At 38.1% G+C, this 19473-nt stretch overlaps 1 protein-coding gene across 1 annotated transcript in view; it reads right to left on the reverse strand.

The window, feature by feature from the left end:
* Positions 7539–19473, reverse strand: part of NDC1 (NDC1 transmembrane nucleoporin) — a 59006-nt gene continuing 47071 nt past the window's right edge. The window contains exons 17-18 of the mRNA XM_018044366.1: positions 13757–13917; positions 7539–10160 (exon numbers count right to left, since the gene is read on the reverse strand). Of these exons, the coding sequence (XP_017899855.1) occupies positions 10097–10160; positions 13757–13917 (225 nt within the window). The 3' untranslated portion in view covers positions 7539–10096. The remainder of the gene's footprint in view (positions 10161–13756; positions 13918–19473) is intronic.

The following is a 19473-nucleotide window of genomic DNA, read 5'->3' on the forward strand; positions in this document are numbered from 1 at the left end:
TTGCCTCACAGGTCAACAAGTAGCCGTATTTATAAATGTTCAACGTGAGCTTGAAGAGCATGCCTGTTCTTTGACAGTTGCAGTATTTCATATGTGCCCATTAGGTCAAGTTTGCTGACTGTGTCATTCAAATATTCCACATCCTTACTGATTGCTAAAATCTACTTAAGTGTGTGTGCTCAGTTGTGTCCGACTCTGCGATTCCATGGACTGTAGCCTGCCAGGTTCCTTTGTCTATGGGATTTTCCAGGCAACAATACTGGAGTAGGTTGCCGTTTCCTACTCAAGGGGATCTTCCCCACTCAGGACCTGCGTCTCATGCATCTTCTGCAATGGCAGGAGGATTCTTTACCACTAGCGCCACCTGGGAAGTTTATTCTCTCAGTTATTGAGAGGTATGTGAAGGATCTTGTTATAATTGTGGATTTATTTCTCCTTGTCCGTGGTTCTGTCCATTTTTGTTTTGTGTATTTTTTATTAAAGTATACATGAAGCACATAAATCTTCCATATCCACTTCAATAAAAAATTTTTTTCAGTAAATTTTTTGTGTACACATCCATATAATCCAAATCAAGATACAGAATATTTTCAGGACCTCATAATATTTCCTTATGCTCCTCTAAGCCAATATGCTGCCCCTCTCTCCATTACAATTCTGACTGAGGGGGTAAAGTTTTTACTTGGATTTGAAAAGCATAAAATATAATCATACAGTATATATTCCTTTGTGTCTGGCCTCTTTTGCTTACTACTGTGTATGAGCCTCGTTCATGTTGTAATACAAAGCAGTAATCCATTCTTTTGCTTGCTATGTAAAACTGCATTGTAAAAGTGTAGCAGAATTTATTCATTCTACTACTGATAGTTGTCTCCACTTTGTGGCTATTGTGAAAAAATCCTGCTGTAAGCATCCTTGTAAGTATGACTTTCGGTGAGCACGTGGACTTACTTTTCTTGGGCACATGCCAATTAAGGGAATTGAGTCTAAGGCTGGCACGTTTAGCTTCAGTAGACAGTGCGCGTTGGTTCACTCCTTCCAGCAATTATGAGTTTTATTTGTTCCACATCCTCATCAAGTTGGTCACTGTTAGTCTTTAATCTGATAAGTGTGTAGTGGTTTCAATTTGTATTTCCCTAATAGGAAATGGCAACTCACTCCAGTTTTCTTACCTGGAAAAATCCCATGGTATTTTCAGAGGAGCCTGGCTGGCTATACAGTCCATGGGGTTGCAGAGTTGAACATAACTGAGCACACACACAGACACAATAACTAACGGTGCTGAATACCTACCTTCTCTTATAAGCCATTTCAATACCCTCACTTTTGAAGTGCTGTTAATCTTTTTCCCAATTGTTTTAATATGCTTTGAGGCTATGTTATTAGGTGCATTAACATTTAGAATTGTTATCTTTCCATGAATTGAATCTTTTATTTTGAAGTGACCCTCTTTACCGCTAGTAAGGCTTTTTGCCTTATACATTGTCAAAAATTAACGCAAGTATATCAGCTTTCCTTTAACGTCTGCCTGTTTTTCTTTCCTATTATTTTCAATCTATCTTTCTTTAAATGTGGCTTTTGTTGACAGCTAACAATTTTGGTTTTGTTTGATGATCCCTGTTTTATGAGTAGTGCATTAGTCCATTTATATGTAATGTAATGACTGATATCTCGGATTTAAGTCTACAATATCTCGGATTTAAGTCTACAACTTACTATGTACATTTTCTTTGTCCTACCTACTTCAGATGTCTTTTTCCCTCCTACTTACTTTTGTTCACTTTTTGTAATTTCATTTTTTCCGTCTTAGTTTGAAACTCTGACTATTCTTTTACAGGTTATCCTTAAGTTACAATGCACTCCTTTAATGTATCAAAGTCACCATATCAAAGTCCACTTTTACTCTGTTCCCAATGTAAAGACCTTGTGCTTAGTCGCTTGGTCGTGTCCAACTCTTTGTGACCCCACGGACTGTACCTGGCTAGGCTCCTCTTGTCTATGGGGATTCTCCAGGCAAGAATACTAGAGTAGGTTGCCATGCCCTCCTCCAGAGGATCTTTCCAACAAAGGGCTCGAACCCAGGTCTCCTGCATTGCAGACGGATTCTTTACCATCTGAGCCACCAGGGAAGTAAAATAAGTGAAGTTGCTCAGTCGTGTCCGACTCTGCAACACCATGGACTATAGCCCACCAGGCTCCTCAGTCCATGGAATTTTCCAGGCAAGAGTACCGGAAGGCCATTTCCTTCTCCAGGGGATCTTCCCAACCCAGGGATCAAACCCAGGTCTCCCACACTGCAGGCAGACGGTTTACCCATCTGCGCCACCAGGGAAGACCTTAAGATATTTTAAATTCCAAAATCTGACTTATATACCATTATGCTGTGTACTTTAATTCTCTGTATATTTAAAACTCCATCAAGATAGTATTATTTAATAAGTCAATATTCATATTTATCTTTTTTGTTTCTTAATTTCTTCCTGCTTCTCTACCCTTCTGCCTGGAAAAAAAAAAACAAAGTGAACGAAAAAACCAAAAACTACCTTTATAAATTAAGTTCCTTTTAGTGTGCCCTATTGATGAACTTTCTCAGCTTTTGTATGTAAATGTTTTGAATTTCTCCATTATTTTTGTAGATTAATGCTGGATATGGAGTTCTAACTTTCAGCACTTTGAAATTTCCATCCCATTCTCTTCAGTTGTTATTGTTGAAATGTTAGCTGTCTAGCTGTTGCTTGTTTGGATGTGGTCTTTTTTCACTTCTGGCTACTTTGAATACTTTGATTTTTAGCACTTTTACTCAGTACTCAGTGCCCAGGCTTCCCAAGTGGTTCACTGGTAAAGAATCTGCTTGCCAATGCAGGAGACTTGGGTTTGATCACTGGGTCGGGAAGATCCCATGGAATAGGAAGTGACAACACACTCCAATATCCTTGCCTGGAAAATTCCTTGGGAAGAGGACCCTGGTGAGCTACAGTCCATGGGGTCACAAAGAGTCAGACATGACCGAGTACATACACACACACACCCCTCAGTGTGTACTCTTACTTTCCATGCTTTATTCCAAATAATTTCTTCTGACTGATCTTCTAAGTCAGTTTTTTCCAGCTATATCTATCTGCAGGTAAACCTATCCTTTGACTTAATTTAGTTATTCTATTTTTCTGTTCTAAACTGTCTCCTTTTTCAAATTATCTGTGTGTATGTGTAATTTCTACTCCATATATATCGTAGTTTCTAGTTCTCTAAAGAATTAAAGGTTTTTTTTAAATCTTAATGAACACAGTAGTCATAATTCTTTTAGATCTTTATCTGATAATTCTAAGATCTGGAGTCCTCATGGGTCTATCCTATGGTCTATTGCTTTTGTTATTCTCATTCACGTTGTCTCTTCCTGTGCCTGGTTATTTTTAATTGTCTGTAGACATTATATTTGAAAACTCATTTGTAGAAATAATTGAGACCTAGGATGTTGTTTTCCTCCAGAGAGGATTTATGATGGCTTCTCCCAGGAGCTAGAAGCACTGGCAGAGATTACTGCAGTTCAACTTAATGAGGATTCTAACTCAACTACAGTTCATGCAGTCTACTTCCTCTTCACCCTTCCTTCTAGGTTTGCAGCCCTTTGGGGTTCCAACCCAAAGCAAGGGGACTTACCAGCCCCTTTTTGCAGGTCCTTAACCCCAAATTCTGTCTATGTTGGGAAACTGACCCTACCTGCCACTTATCCTGATCAACAAAGCTAAGTTCTCAGAAGCCATGCTGGTGATCAAGGCTAATTTCTTTCAAACAGGAATTTGGTTGGCATTCAGAAAGAGCTGGTCAGTTTCTATCTGTTATAAGTAAACTCAGGAGTTACAGGGCAGATGGGAAGAGTAGTAGAAAGCCACTAGACAGAGAAAGAATAAAGCTTTGATGCACAAAGAAGCAAAAAGAACCATTTAGAGATCCTGAGAGCCTTCCAGGTTCTTCATGGGGCCCAGAAGCAAATCTATACTTGTGCTCACCAAGACAACCCTGTGCCTTAGGTCAACTCCCTGCCTTATGGGCTTCCCTTACAGCTCAGTTGGTAAAGAATCCGCCTGCAATGCAGGAGACCCCGGTTCAATTCCTGGGTCAGGAAGATCCTATCAGGAATACTCTAGTATTCTTGGGCTTCTCTTGTGGCTCAACTGGTAAAGAATCCACCTGCAATGTGGGAGACCAGGGTTCGATACCTGGGTTGGGAAGATTGCCTGGAGAAGGAAAAGGCGACCCAATCCAGTATTCTGGCCTGGAGAATTCCATGGACTATATAGTCCATGGGGTTGCAGAGTTGGACACAACTGACTTTACTTTCCCTGCCTTATGCTTCAGCTAAGTTGGGGATTGTGTCCTTGCAACAAAGAATCAAGACCATAGATCACTTTATCAGCTGAGAGATAAAAAGGATAAATCAATTGAGTTAATATCTCAGGACTTCCCTGGTGATCCAATGGTTAAGACTCCACGCTACCAATGCAGAGGGTGCAAGTTTGATCCCTGGTCAGGGAACTAGGGTCTCACAAGCCATGTGGTGCAGCCAAAAAGAAAGCCAACATCTTTTCAAAACACTATCAAGTAAAAGCCTGTGATTCAGAGGTCATCTCCCAGTGTTTCTCCGCCACAGACATCCATAGGTCTTCCAGAACTACTATACCATCAGGATCACTTGCAAGGCCCACTCAGCATATCTGGTAAGAGATGCGTCTGCACAGGAAGAACATGAGCGAGTAAAGACAAGGTAGAGCCATACAGCTCCTGAAACACAATGCAAGAAACAAGTGGGCAGCACCGGAACACCTAGAGAGATGCTGCACTCTGGGCAGGCTAGGAGCAGAATAGACACTCAGCAATGAGACAGCACATAGCCAGACACACCAACCTTGCAAAGCAGCAGAAAAAGCAGAAAAAATAAGGGTTACCTCCACTTACTTCTTCCACACAAAGAAGTGATCTCTTTCTGTACTATCAGTGCCTATCACAAGGCCTGGTATACAGCAGGCAGTTAGTAATTGCTGAATGAGTAGATGGGAGAATTAATAGCATCTTACAAAAACAGGTCTACAATGCTTTGTCTTAAACTCCTAAGGCCCGAAGTTTTGAATAAAGGATTTTAGAAAGGTAAGAAAGATGCATATTACATAACACTCCCATAGGGTCTGGGACAGCACCTACATCATCACACTACAGTGAATGTGAACAGTCATATTACAAGGAGTAAATGAAGTCTACAAATAGCCTCATATCAGTTAAGGTCAGATTTAGCTGCCAAATATGTTTTGTCACCAAACTTGACAATAAAAACATCCTCTGAAATTCAGAATTGTAGATAAGGTCTGCTAAAGATGAAATTAAAAAGTAATCCCAAAAACGACTGCTAATTTTCACTTATCATGAAACTATTGTCCATGTAATAGGTAAGTTTACTGATTAGACACAGTTGAAGAAAATGACTTGTAAGATACGTCAGAAGGAACTATGCAGAATAAAGCATGGAAAGTCAAAATAATTACAAGTAAGAAGACAGGGTGATACACTGAGAAGGTGTACCTAGAATCCTGGAAGGAAAGAGTGCTTATAATCTACAAGGATAAGCAGATCTGTAATCAGTTAAGTTACAATTCAATGTGATAAGGTCCCAAAAAGAATGACAAAGCATTGAAAAAACACACTGAAATCTATCTGGGAGTATGAGGGAAGGCTAAGCTCATTGTGAAAAATGCTAAGTTTGCCAAGACAGAAATTCAAGTGAAGGCTAGGTGCAAGAGAGCAACTCTGGGCAAATGCCTGCTGCAAACTCAAAATAAGCATCGGAACACCAGAATATTTCTCAGCATTCCTGCGTTACCTATGGGACCTAACCATATTTTTCACGCTTTCCAACAAATCAATCAGATGTAAGAACTCCACCTTATAGCAATCACTGTTCATATGCTTCTGAAAGAATACCAAATAAGAGAAAACTCACTAGGGCAGTGGTTTTCAAAATGTGGTCTCCTGACTAGCATAGCGTCTGGACACTTAGTGTCTGGACACTAAAAATTCTTGGGCTCCACCTCAGACTTTAAAGACGCTTTGCTCCTTGGAAGAAAAGCTATGGCAAACCTAGACAGCACATTAAAAAGCAGGGACATCACTTTGCCAACAAAGGTCCATATAGTCAAAGCTATGGCTTTTCCAGTAGTCATGTACAGATGTGAGAGTTCCATAAAGAAGGCTGAGTGCCAAAGAATTGATGCTCTGGAATCAATTGGTGCTGGAGAAGACTCCTACGAGTCCTTTGGACAGCAAGGAGATCAAACCAATTAATCCTAAAGGAAATCAACCCTGAATATTCATTGGAAGGACTGATGCTGAAGCTCCAATACTTTGGCCACCTGATTCAAAGAGCAGACTCCCTGGAAAAGATCCTGATGCTGCGAAAGACTGAGGGCCAAAGGAGAAGAGGGTGTCAAAGGATGAGATGGTTAGATAACATAACCGAGTCAATGGACATGAATTGACTCCAGGAGACAGTGAAGGAGACAGTGAAGGACAAGGAAGCCTGGTGTGCTGTAGTCCATGGGGTCACAGAGTTAGACACAGTTTATTGACTGAACACTTCAGACTTACTAAAATCTGAAGCTCTGGAAAGGGGGCCCAGTTATCTGTGTTTTAACAAGCTTTCCATGTGGCTCTGATACATGCTGAATCTGACAACTCCTGAGCTAAGATAAACCCTTTTCACAGTGTGATTCTGAGATCACTGCTTGGAATTGGCTACGAACTACACCTCTTGGAAACTAGTCCAGACCTCCTGAAGCAGAATCTGTACTGAAGTGGAGCCCAGACTCTGTACCTCTAATGAGCACTCCCTGTGAGTCAATGCTTGTGAACCCAAGTTTCCAATGCCACTGCATTTGCTTACAAACTCCTAGAGGTCAGGACTGTCTTGTTCACAGGTCAGTTTGTTTCCAGTAGCTGGGCCAAAAGGGGCATTAGGTGAGTATTTCTGAATGATTAGCTAGCTCCACATTAAAGCACCTACCACTACAGCAACTGCCAAAGCTGCTTAGGGCCGTGACTGAGAACTCTTAAGGTGGTCATGTGCTGTGTGCCCCACTTCCCCCTCAAAACAATGATTTTGCTCATTTTAGAATGGTGGTCAGCAGCTTTTTAAGAATAGCTAGATTATTAACTGATGAACTAAAGTCATCTTTGTTTTAAGCTATTTGGTTCTAAAGAAAGATAACTATGGATTGGATAGCAAACAGGGAAAGTTGAGGGCCTTACTTATAGTACCTCAACTACCCTGAGGAGAAGTTCAGGCTAATTTAAGCAAAGTTGACAGACATAACTTTTAGCCTGGGGGAATATGATCCATTTAGAAACACTATTCTGGCAAGAAAAGAAACCTCTATTAAGAAATGGCTTTCAGCACCTGCATCCTTGAAGAAAGAGGCTTTTAGAATTTAGGGTCCTCAGGGTTACCATTACAGATCACCCACCAGATGAGTCCAGTCAGAGGCAAAAGCTGATTTCTCAAGGCATGTTTCAGGTTTTATAAGTATCAGCTCTCAGATTGATCAAAATGGCTAAGGAAACACATACACATATATACCAGAAATTAAATAACTGATCTCACAGATATGCATATTTCAATTAATAGTCCCATTTCTAAAAACTATCAATTTATTTTTCTACCCAATTCAGTATCAGTGATATACAAAAGGATATAAACAGATTATCATATTTACAGGAAGACAGAGAACAATTACCAAGGAATAAACCCAGCAAAGTAACAAACTGTTGTTTATCCATGTCCACTCAATTATACAAATTGGTTTTTTTTTTTTTAATTCTAGGACACTTTTCCAGTTCTCTAGGAAAGAAGTTATGTAGATTTATACCTTCCATAAGGGTCAAGAAAACATTACAAGAGCTGATACAATCACATTCTGTACTGACAGTCAGAAAACACTTTTAAAGAACCCCCTTTAATTTTCAGGCCAAGGTCAACAGTATCAGCGGGTTCACAGGCAGGATGTGACTTCATCAAAGGAAATGCTTCTCTCCTCTTGCTGGACTTCCTAAGATCCTCCTTCCCGCAGACAGGCGAAGGAGCTCTCTTCCCTCTTCCCTAACAGGTGATCAAGCCGTACCCTACTCCAACAGATGGGAGTGTAGATTATCGACACAATGAGGAAATGGAACTGATTTTCTTATCGACTAAATACAATCCAGATTTGGGGAGGCAATTCCAAATTTCCACCAGGCAGATACTATGTGAACTGTATTGAGTACAAGGCATGTTATCTTCAGAAAAAATAGGGATGAACACCTCAGAAATTTTCACATTGCTCATCAAATATAGTTTGCCCAAAGCATATGGGAAATGACAGGAAAAAAAAAAAAAACCTTAAAACAAAGCCAGACATTTTATCCGAGTAAGTCAGACTTTAAATTCTTTATGCAATCATAAGGTTAAGAGTCCTTTTCTCCCAAAATGCCTCAAACAGGGGCAGCACAGAGAATGGAATATAAAAAGCTCAATGACTAAAATATGGAACTCAACGGTTTCTGGTCATCTGTAAGTAACTTCTACATTCAAAATTCAACTTTTACATTCAAAAAACAGATCAACTCCACTTCAGATGCCAAAAAAAAAAAAAAAAAAAGGCAATAGCCTACATATTCCAAACACTTGACAACTGGGAAGCTGTCTCATAAAGGCCAGCAGGATTCATTTATAATTTGGCATGTGCTGGCTGAAGGGGCAACAAATAAACCAAGATATAATACATCAAGTAATCAGACAAATGGTAGACATATACACCACAATAAAGATCCATATACAGTCCTGTGCTGACTTTAAAGAAAAAATTAGGGGACACTAGAGGGAAAAGATAACAGGAAAGAATCATAAGGAAGTATTTCAGTCCAAAGCTAGGCCAGTGAATGTCTACCAGTAGGACTTCCAATCTTTCACCTCCAAAGTTGAGCTGATAAATTATAAAATTACCTACTCACTTTCAGGACATATAACATACTCCTAAGTACACTAATCCCTCTGACATTTTGGTTTCACTTCCTACCTGATGACTAAGTTGTTTCTGGGTGTAAAGATGTTCCTAATCTATTTTAACCAGCCAGTTAACAAAGCAAAGGTTGCTTCCCTGTGAGGACAAAAAGCTTTACAAAATAATTTGATCTAATGAAGATGGGGAGTGGGGGAAAAAAAAGGTAGTTTCCTGGTTTTCTTGTAAAACTTTTTCTCTCACTTGAAAAACCTGGCAATCACTTAATGTTTTGTTCCAGAAAAAGAAAGAAAAAACTAGCTGAGAAAATACCCATACACATTGTTTACTAGCATGATACAAAATAAATTCATAGATGTCGGTCAATTATCTTTTGAAAACCAAATGTGAATGTTTCATCTTGTAACTTAAGAGCTGAATTTTTCCACATTCCTTTACATAGAGTTAGCATCTGTAAATTGAGACTTCTTTTTGACAATCATGCAAATTTAATTTGTCTCCAAAAGCAAAAACACAACCTAACAGATTAACAAAACATGTCCTTTAGACAGCATTTTCTGTGACTTTTTCTCCACTGTTACTCTTTTTATACTTTAGTAAACAGAAACTATTCCAAAAAAGTTTACACATTTTGAGTTTACAGAGAGCTAAACTCTCAGACCGATTAGGAAGGAAGACTAGATCAAGTTGACCTGTTTTACCTTCTGAACTGCCTCTACTCCTCTCAAAAGTAAATTCTAAACATTTTCTAGTTCTTATTATTAAGCTGCATAAGCTACAAACATTTCTACTGCCACAGAGGCTTCTGTAAAATTGAATAAAGATTTTATTATACCACACACACAAAAAGCAATCGGTACAGAAAAGGCAGTTTTTGGTTTTTCTGTTGAGAATTTCTTTCCATGATTTCTCCCATTAAAGTATAGTTTTCAAAGCAACCACCACGACAAAGGAAGCATCTAATTAGTCCATTTTCTTCTGATCCAAGAATGCTGAACATTTACTGTCCCATCTGTAGTTGTATCAGCAGTGTAATGAACACAGTTTATATTACTTAACTATTCTTTGAACTCCAAGAACTGCTGAAGTCTCTTCTGATGTTCTGCAGATGCTTGCACAGCACTAAATGAGACATAAATTCAAAGCATAAGCTTTATTTTACATTAAGCATATTAAGTGAACCACAGAGCACAGAGTCAATATTTTTCAAAACAATTAAAAATGAATAGAAATTTTCACTTCTTTAGTACTTCTGAAAAAAGTTGGATGAAAACCCTCCTTAATCTAATGAGAGGAGGACGTGTATTGAGCAACAGCATGCTTCTACCTTCTAAAAGCCCAAAGAAAATTAAGGCTGACAACTGAAGGCATCAACTGTAACCTGCTCTGCTGTGGAACCTGCTGTGCAGAGTTTCAGGCTGTGCAGTAGATTTTTCTGGATTTTATTATGTTATTTAAACCAGATTCCAACATTATCTTTGAGTTGTAGAGTATATGAATTGCTTTTAATATAAAATCCTTTAAACTAAGATGTTTGGATAAAATACAATAGACTCCACTAATCGTTTTCAAAGGTAACAGCTTGGTGGTTTAGATTTACTTTTCCCTTTGAACATAAGTTATGCCTTGGATGGGGAATTGAGTTCTCTTCCCACCCTCACCCCTACAAAAATACATTACCTTGACAAAAGTGGGGCAAATGTATACTGAAACCAGTATAGAGCTTTCTTTTAAAATTTTAGGCAGAAATTAAATACAATGAAAGATTTCAGTTTTCTAGTTGTTGATAATACTGTATCCTGACTGAATAATAATGGAGAACAGAATGGCAACCCACTCCAGTATTCTGGCCAGAGAATTCCATGGACTGTATAGTCCATGGGGTCACAAAGAGTCAGACATGACTGAGCAACTTTCACACACTGAATAATAAAATTCCAGGTAGCTGAAGGTCGCCACTTTCAAAAGTGTCAAAGGCTTATTATAATAATTTTGCTACAAATTATCCTAAAACACCTTACACATTTTACATCTCTGCTTCCTTAAACCATGTAGCTGCCACCAACTGAACCATCTCATGTATACCTTACTATTCAGACTTTCTCTCGGTGCCAGGGAGGCTGTCATCTCTAACTAAATGGCTCTGAATTTTTTCAAACACCAAATCTTCTCTCATGATTTTCTTTTGATTTTTATTTTCATGATTCCCCTCTGCCAGCAGGCACTGTACTTCTCTTCCTGTTGTTAGTACTCAACTCTAATAGTAGTCTTCCTCTCAAATTTTAACGTTATTGGTTGGAAAGTCAGTAAATCAAACTCGTCTAAGAGTAAAATGAAGGTCTCCAATGTGTAACTGGTCTTTGTTAGTTTTCACACCTCAAGTGTTTACTTCATTTATACCTGGTTCTCAGAGGTGAAGCTCTGGGGAATGAATAAACCAGGTATTAATAGGGGCTTCCCTGATAGCTCAGTTGGTAAAGAATTCACCTGCAATTCTGGTTTGATTCCTGGGTCGGGAAGTTCCACTGCAGAAGGGATAGGCTACCCACTGCAGTATTCTTGGGCTTCCCTTGGGGCTCAGCTGGTAAAGAATCCACCTGCAATGCGGGAGACCTGGGTTCAATCCCTGGGTTGGGAAGATGCCCTGGAGAAGGGAAAGGCTACCCACTCCAGAATACTGGCCTGGAGAATTCCATGGACTGTATAGTCCATGGGGTTGCAAAGAGTCGAACAAGAATGAGCGACTTTCACTTTCATACAATAATAATAGTTGTTGTCACAATAATATATAATGTATGTGGGCTTTACATATGTATGATCCTATTTTATCTCTATTAACAGCAAATGAAATAAAATGGGACGAATAATATACCCTTTTCATGGCAGGAAAACAGTATCAGAATGGTTTTCAGAGGTTTGTATATAGAATTCTAGGGTCTGAAAGATTTAGAGTCTAATTTCTGGTTCTACAACTTACTACCTGCATAAGTTACTACCTGGAAGTTACTTAAATCAACAGATGATTTGTCCACAACTACAACAGACAGTAGTGTAATCAGACATATATCCAAATGTTTTAATTCCAAATCTAATGCTTCTACTATTACCATTTGGTCTAATATTTGCACAAAATAGTCTTTACTGGCCTCATCAATTTTAGTATATATATAATATATGGCTCTACTCAGAGAAAAGAAACTAAGGCAGAGTTTCATTCTTACAGTTTTTTTAATAATCATCTACTTTTCTTATGGAAGAAATCTATTTTCCCCTTTTCTTCCTGTTTTGGTTGTATCATCAATATACATCAATCATCATATATATTTCATTATCTGAATTCACTGAGAATTTCTAAGAGTACCTTACATCTCCTACCTTACATTTATACCTTAAACCTTACAGTTTACATCTTGGAGGGAGTCTAGTGCTGTATAGGGTAAGAAGTTGGAATCTTAAGAGCAAGAAAGACCTAATTTCAGGTTTACGTTCTAACACTGACTTGACGGTGCTATCAGGCATGTTCTTAAGCTCTCTGAGTCTCAGTTTCTGTATTATACAATTATGATCATCTCTATGCCTCACAGGCTCTTTGAGAAGAATAAATGAAAAGTGTTAAGTGTATTGTCTAGAATAGCACTGTCCAAAAGAACTTTCTGCAATGATGGAAATGTTTTATACCTAAGCTGTCCAGTACAGTAGCCAGTAGCCATGTGTAGTTATTGAGGACTTGAAAGGTGGCCAATGTAACTGACAGATTGGATTTTCAATTTTATTTAACTTAATTTAAATTTAAATAGCAACACATGGCTATCATATTAGAGACTGCAGATCTAGAAAGCACTCAATGAATGTTTTTTTTTTTCTGGTTTGTTTTTAAACAAATGAATAAACTTCCTAAGGACAGAGGGTTATCTACAGCTTTTCTGTATTCCCACACAGAACCAAAGTGTTCCATAAACTTGCTGCTGTGGCTACCTTAGGTATGTATATAGTATGTTTTATGTATTTGCCTTACGGAAGTAAAAGGAAATACACTACTGTTTCTAAAAGCAGCTAGTTTGAAGAAATTCTAAACTATTAATTGCATACAGAAAAAAACAGAGCAATCTCATGTTTTAAAGTTTATTTACAATTATGATAAATGTAATTTAGTTAGTAAACTAGTATCCCTTACACTGCCTAGCTAGATTATTTCATGAAAAGAAAGCAGTAACCATCAATGAAACTAAATATACACAGGCTTGGCATTTGTGGTTTTCTTTCTGGTTCCGTTTCTGAAGGTGTTATGATCTGTTGCTGTTTTTCCAGCATGATTCACAAAGCACCAAGAACTCATCTATGGAATACTCTGCTCACCCCAAGCCTTGGTTTGCTAACCAAGATGTAATAACAGAATTATTTTTAATATGCTTTTTTGGAGAGTGTTCATTTTGCCTTTTTTCTCCCTTAAGGTCATTTTAGGAATATAAGAAAACAATATATAATTACATTTGCTGCTTTTTTAACTTTCTATCCTTTTTTATCCATCTGAAAGAAGGTCCCAAAGCTTATACAATAGGCCAATCTTTAAAATGCAAATATTAAATCTAAATCTAAGCTGTTACTTCCCAGTAGGAATCAAGAAGGTCCCAAAAAAACCACTTTCAATTTACGAGCCTTAATTCTCATGCCTGTTTCTCAGGGGAACTCTTGAAAGTGAGCAGAAGAGGTAAACTTACTTCAGATGGTCACCAAATGTAGTGGTTATCCTATAGATGGCTGTTTTCAGAGATGCTCTAAACGCAAATCTTAACGTTTTATAGGAAGTGTCCACCAGGCTTCCTGAAATCCGAGGTGGCTTACTGGAAACATGAGGAAGCTTGAAGTACTTATCAACTGACTATATCAAGAAAAAAAGGAAACACATTAGTTCAGACTATCAAAAAAGCCAACTCAGTGCAAGGATTAAAGAGATTTCATTTCATATAGATAGATACAGAGATAACACATAGATATATAATGAAGTATTTATTTTGGATCACAGTCAAAAGGTTTGAAAACCAGTGCAGTCAAGGTTCTGCCACTTCAGCAGTTACCAGGGAAAAGTCTACATCCATCCTCTCAAAAGCAGTTATATACTTTTACAGCCTTGAAAATTCAAAAATGGGAAGTGAAACACAGATGTCCTACTCTGCTTACAATGCATGACAGGTAAGAATACCTTTATTATGAATCTCAGTCCAAAAAAAGATCAAACTTTATACTTTACATAAGTAAGGTTATTTACAAAACTAGCTTATCTTCCTTTTCAATTCTAGATGATTAAGCATCTAATGTGCAAGAATAGGTAGGAAGAGAGATCTCACAAGTGAAACTGATTTCATTTACATACTTGACAATGTAAGAAAAAGATTTAAGTGTAACTTTTAAAAGCCAAAGGTAAATATTATAATTTTAAATACTGGGAAGCCCAAGAATATTGGTGTGGGTAGCCTATCCCTTCTCCAGCAGATCTTCCCGACCCAGGAATCAAACCAGGGTCTCCTGCATTGCAGGTGAATTCTTTACCAACTGAGCTATCAGGGAAGCCCCTTTAAATGCTATAACTATATTAAGAGAAGGGAGAAGAGAAGATTGAGAAGAATAACTGTGTTAATCTACTGCAGCAAGTATAATGTCTAAGGTGACAAGAAGCAATAGCAGAAGCCTATTATTTATAGTTATGGATGTAAGCACCAAAAAAGTACCTTAGACTCTAGGTAAAATGATTTCTGCCATCATGTTTTTAATTTCAAGAGTTCTTTTATGTCAACTAAATGATCCTTTTTATTTCAACATCCTATTTTTGTTTCCAGGATGCAATACCCTATTTTATTTCTGAGCGTTTTTGTGGTTTTTTGTTATATTTGGGGGTTTATTTTTGCTTTAGAGTTTCTTTTCCCTCTGTACTCCACTTGGTCTCTATCATCTGTATTGAAGACTTCCCTTGGCTCATGACTGAGAATAGGGCCTTCTAAAGAGCTGGACCAAAAGCTCTAAGTACTAGAAATGACTGATAACAGCTTTGAGTACATGATTGGGGATCACCACCAATAGGCTTCACAACAGGTGATCTGTATGGACTTCTGGGGGGTGGGAGGTGCAGAGGGGTGTGCAGGGCAGGGAAGGTCAGTGCCCAACTCAGTAACTTTAGGTCTTTCTTCTTGGTTTGATCAGAGTTCCCAAAGAAGAACCTTCCAGTACCCTCTCTGGAAGGCCTGGTTCAGGGAAGCTGAGCAGGTAACAGAGCTATCGAGCACACCCTCAACTTCTAGTAGAGTGCCTACAACTATGAACTCTCCCAGTCCAGACAGCCAGTGCTGCACTCTCTCTAAAGGATGAAACTTAACTTCTGGAATGAGGGAGAAGCACCTCAGAGAATCTAGAGCTCCAGCTGGGTTTCAACAGCGCTCACACAGCCTCCTTGTTTTGGCGTCTGTCCCTCAGGCCTTGGCCCCCAGAGGTGCTCACTCCACTGCCACCTTCACACTGCCTCTGACTCTGCTAAGTTAGCTTCTCAACCGTCTGCTCTCCAGCTTAGAAAACTTTGTTGCTGTTGTCTCCTCTCCTATTTACGGACTTATGTCTTTTTAAAAGTACTTTCACCATAGTTTAGCAGGGTGTAGGGGAAGGAACAAGATCTGACTGCATGTGTTCAGTCTGTCACAACTGCAAGTCCAATCATTTATTCTTTCAACAGAAACTTGTAAGAGGAATGCCTGAGACTGGGGCACGCTTTTAGGATACTTTAGGCAGTATGGAAGATAGTATTCAGTGACATACTTAAGTAACAGTAAGTAACACTGAATCACAATGGAAATATTACTTCCTTTTCAATTTTCTTATAAACCTAATTAACTCTCAGTATACCAGCAAAATAGTCATCATCATTTTCACCTGGATTCGGTGGACCCTCTTTATAGTCTTTTTACAAAAAATTTACAGAAATAACAATAACAGGATAATGTAAAATAACTTTAAAGCAATATAAATAATATTATAAACATAGTTTCCAGGTTTCAAAGATATAAACATCTGAAGTATGAAATGTGTTTTGAATGCAACTACCTACTTATCATCTATTATGAACAAACCTGGAACATATCCATCCTATAATACTGATTTCAAATTGAAGACATATCTCCAACAGACTCTAGCTTATCATTATTTCTGGTTCTTTTTCTTGCATCTGCACCATCAAAACTCAATACTTTAAGAAACTTTTGACAGTTCATAATTTTGTTACAAAGTTCAGCCATTTTTTTGTACCCAACTGTACAAAACATTTTCATTCTTAGGTTTATAAAGATGAACTGAAATGCAATCACATATAAAATTATTTTATACATGTGATTTTTTCTCATTTCAACATCAACTATTTCCTTCCAGTCACTTTTGAATACACCTTTGTATACCTTCAGCATGCATCCATTTAAGAATCATATAAATTTCTAGAGTGCTGTGTCTCTGCATGCATCATCTGATTTATCTAAATAATTATTTAACATATGGGCAATTTTCTCCTTTTTACTATCATCAGTGGAAAATCTTTTAAATCTGAATTAGCAACTGTATTCATTGAAAGCTTAAAAAAAACTACAAAGATGTTTGTTCAGACTATTTATATACCTTTTCTTGAAAGATGATGCAATACTATATGATTTTATCATTCTTCTGTTTTCTTACTGGTCTTTTTACCACAATTGGAATAACTGATGAGTAATGATGAAATAATTCCTAGGATGATCAAATAGCAAACTGTTTCAAGACACTGGAAATGGAAAATCACTAGGATTCCATAATACATCTCAGATTTTAAAAGGGTTGAAAGGGTAATTGTAAAGGAATGAATTTTGTTTTCTCTCTGTTCTTTAAAAGAACTCTAAGAAAGAACAAAAGTCATAAAATATCAATCCTTACAAATAATTGGAATAGCTCAAAAAAATAAATGCCAAAACTTAAATTGGGTCCAACAGACCCTAATGTATAAAAGTTACATTGGGGAAGAAAGTCTCAGTATGGAGGTGATATGTCTTTAACACATTTCTAATCCTCTCTCATTTCCCTTCACAACAAAAGGACAAGAAGGCTTCAGGTTCAGGGACTTCAGCAAAAAAGAATTATTTAAAATTACTGTCTTTTCTCTTTCATTGTCTTCTCCTCGATACTGAAATCCAAAAAGCCCTGATCGGACAATAAAACCTAACCTAAAGCAGAGGAACCAGAGATCAAACTGTCAACATTCACTGGATCATGGAAAAAGAGAGTTTCAGAAAAGCATCTATTTCTGCTTTATTGACTATGCCAAAGCCTTTGACTGTGTGGATCACAATTAACTGTGGAAAATTCTGAAAGAGATGGGAATACCAGACCACCTGACCTGCCTCTTGAGAAATCTGTATGCATGTCAGGAAGCAACAGTTAGAACTGTACATGGAACAACAGACTGGTTTCAAATAGGAAAAGGAGTACGTCAAGGCTGTACATTGTCACCCTGCTTATTTAACTTCTATGCAGAGTACATCATGAGAAACGCTGGACTGGAAGAAGCACAAGCTGGAATCAAGATTGCCGGGAGAAATATCAATAACCTCAGATATGCAGATGACACCACCCTTATGGCAGAAAGTGAAGACGAACTAAAAAGCCTCTTGATGAAAGTGAAAGAGGAGAGTGAAAAAGTTGGCTTAAAGTTCAACATTCAGAAAACGAATCATGGCATCTGGTCCCATCACATCATGGGAAATAGATGGGGAAACAGTAGAAACAGTGTCAGACTTTTATTTTTTGGGCTCCAAAATCACTGGATGGTGATTGCAGCCATGAAATTAAAAGACACTTACTCCTTGGAAGAAAAGTTATGACCAACCTAGACAGCATATTCAAAAGCAGAGACATTACTTTGCCAACTGAGGTCTGTCTAGTCAAGGCTATGGTTTTTCCTGTGGTCATGTATGGATGTGAGAGTTGGACTGTGAAGAAGGCTGAGCAGCGAAGAATTTATGCTTTTGAACTATGGTGTTGGAGAAGACTTTTGAGAATCCCTTGGACAGCAAGGAGATCCAACCAGTCCATTCTGAAGATCACCCCTGGGATTACTTTGGAAGGAATGATGCTAAAGCTGAAGCTCCAGTACTCTGGCCACCTCATGCGAAGAGCTGACTCATTGGAAAAGACTCAGATGCTGGCAGGGATTGGGGGCAGGAGGAGAAGGGGACGACAGAGGATGAGATGGCTGGATGGCATCACTGACTCGATGGACATGAGTCTGAGTGAACTCCGGGAGTTGGTGATGGACAGGGAGGCCTGGCATGCTGCGATTCATAGGGTCACAAAGAGTCGGACACAACTGAGTGACTGAACTGAACTGAACTGAAGCTGATATAGGTTATTTATATTCTGTATTCAACTTGCTATGAATATTCAGATATTTCACTGGAGAAAAGCATTACTGTATCTGATTAAGGGGCTTCTACCTCAGATAGCAATAGCAGTGTTACATAATGTATGATTGTGTATACCATGTAACACTTTGAAAAATCTTAAAATATCTAAATTTTGAAACAATTTGAGGGTTTGAGATAAGGAATGGTAGACCTATATCTATTCATAGCAAGTCAAACTAGCTTTCCTTTTCCAACAGTGATACTATTTCCTTTTAAATAAATTTAACTTAAAATACTAAGTAAATAATAGTTCATTTAGGTGGTATATAAATGTGACTAAAATTATGACAACAGTGTATGCTAATCAACAGTTAAAGCAAAAACTATGATGGTAGTATATGAATAACTTGAACCTAGAGAACATTGGTTTATAGTATTTAATGATATGCCCCATGGTTACCAGAACTGAAGTATCCACTTAATCAGCTATGAGATTAAACAAGTACCTATTGAGCACTCATTTTATGCATTGGTTCCTACCCTTAAGACTCAGATCACACAACTGGAATCTCAAATATCTAGTTAAGAATTATCCCAAACAATGAAAAGAGTAAGTGGTGAGTAGAACACACCACTGAACAATATAAATATACTCTGGGAAAAATAAATTCTATGAAGGCCTCACTTTGGCCCTAAAAGAAGCCTAAAGAGGGGCTGTACTGTGGAAACAGGCACTTTTTGCCCATTTATATTTATACGCAGTAGCATATGTACAAAGGCCACATAAACAGAAAACTCCAGTTGCTCCTTCCTGATTATCTATCAACATCATTAATAAAAGTCTGCCATGCAGAGACTTGAAAGTCCCTGGTCTCAAGGATCCTACTTATAACCTAGTTAAAAAGAGTTCTGCTCCACTAAAGCCAGAATCCCAAACAAATGTTAAGGATAAGAGTGGACTTTGTTACTGGAAATCATGACTAGAGATCAGAGTTTCTCAAACTGAGCACTGCTGACATTCTGGACTGGGC

Source organism: Capra hircus, chromosome 3 (genome assembly GCF_001704415.2).
Source record: "Capra hircus breed San Clemente chromosome 3, ASM170441v1, whole genome shotgun sequence".
NCBI classification, from domain to species: domain Eukaryota; kingdom Metazoa; phylum Chordata; class Mammalia; order Artiodactyla; family Bovidae; genus Capra; species Capra hircus.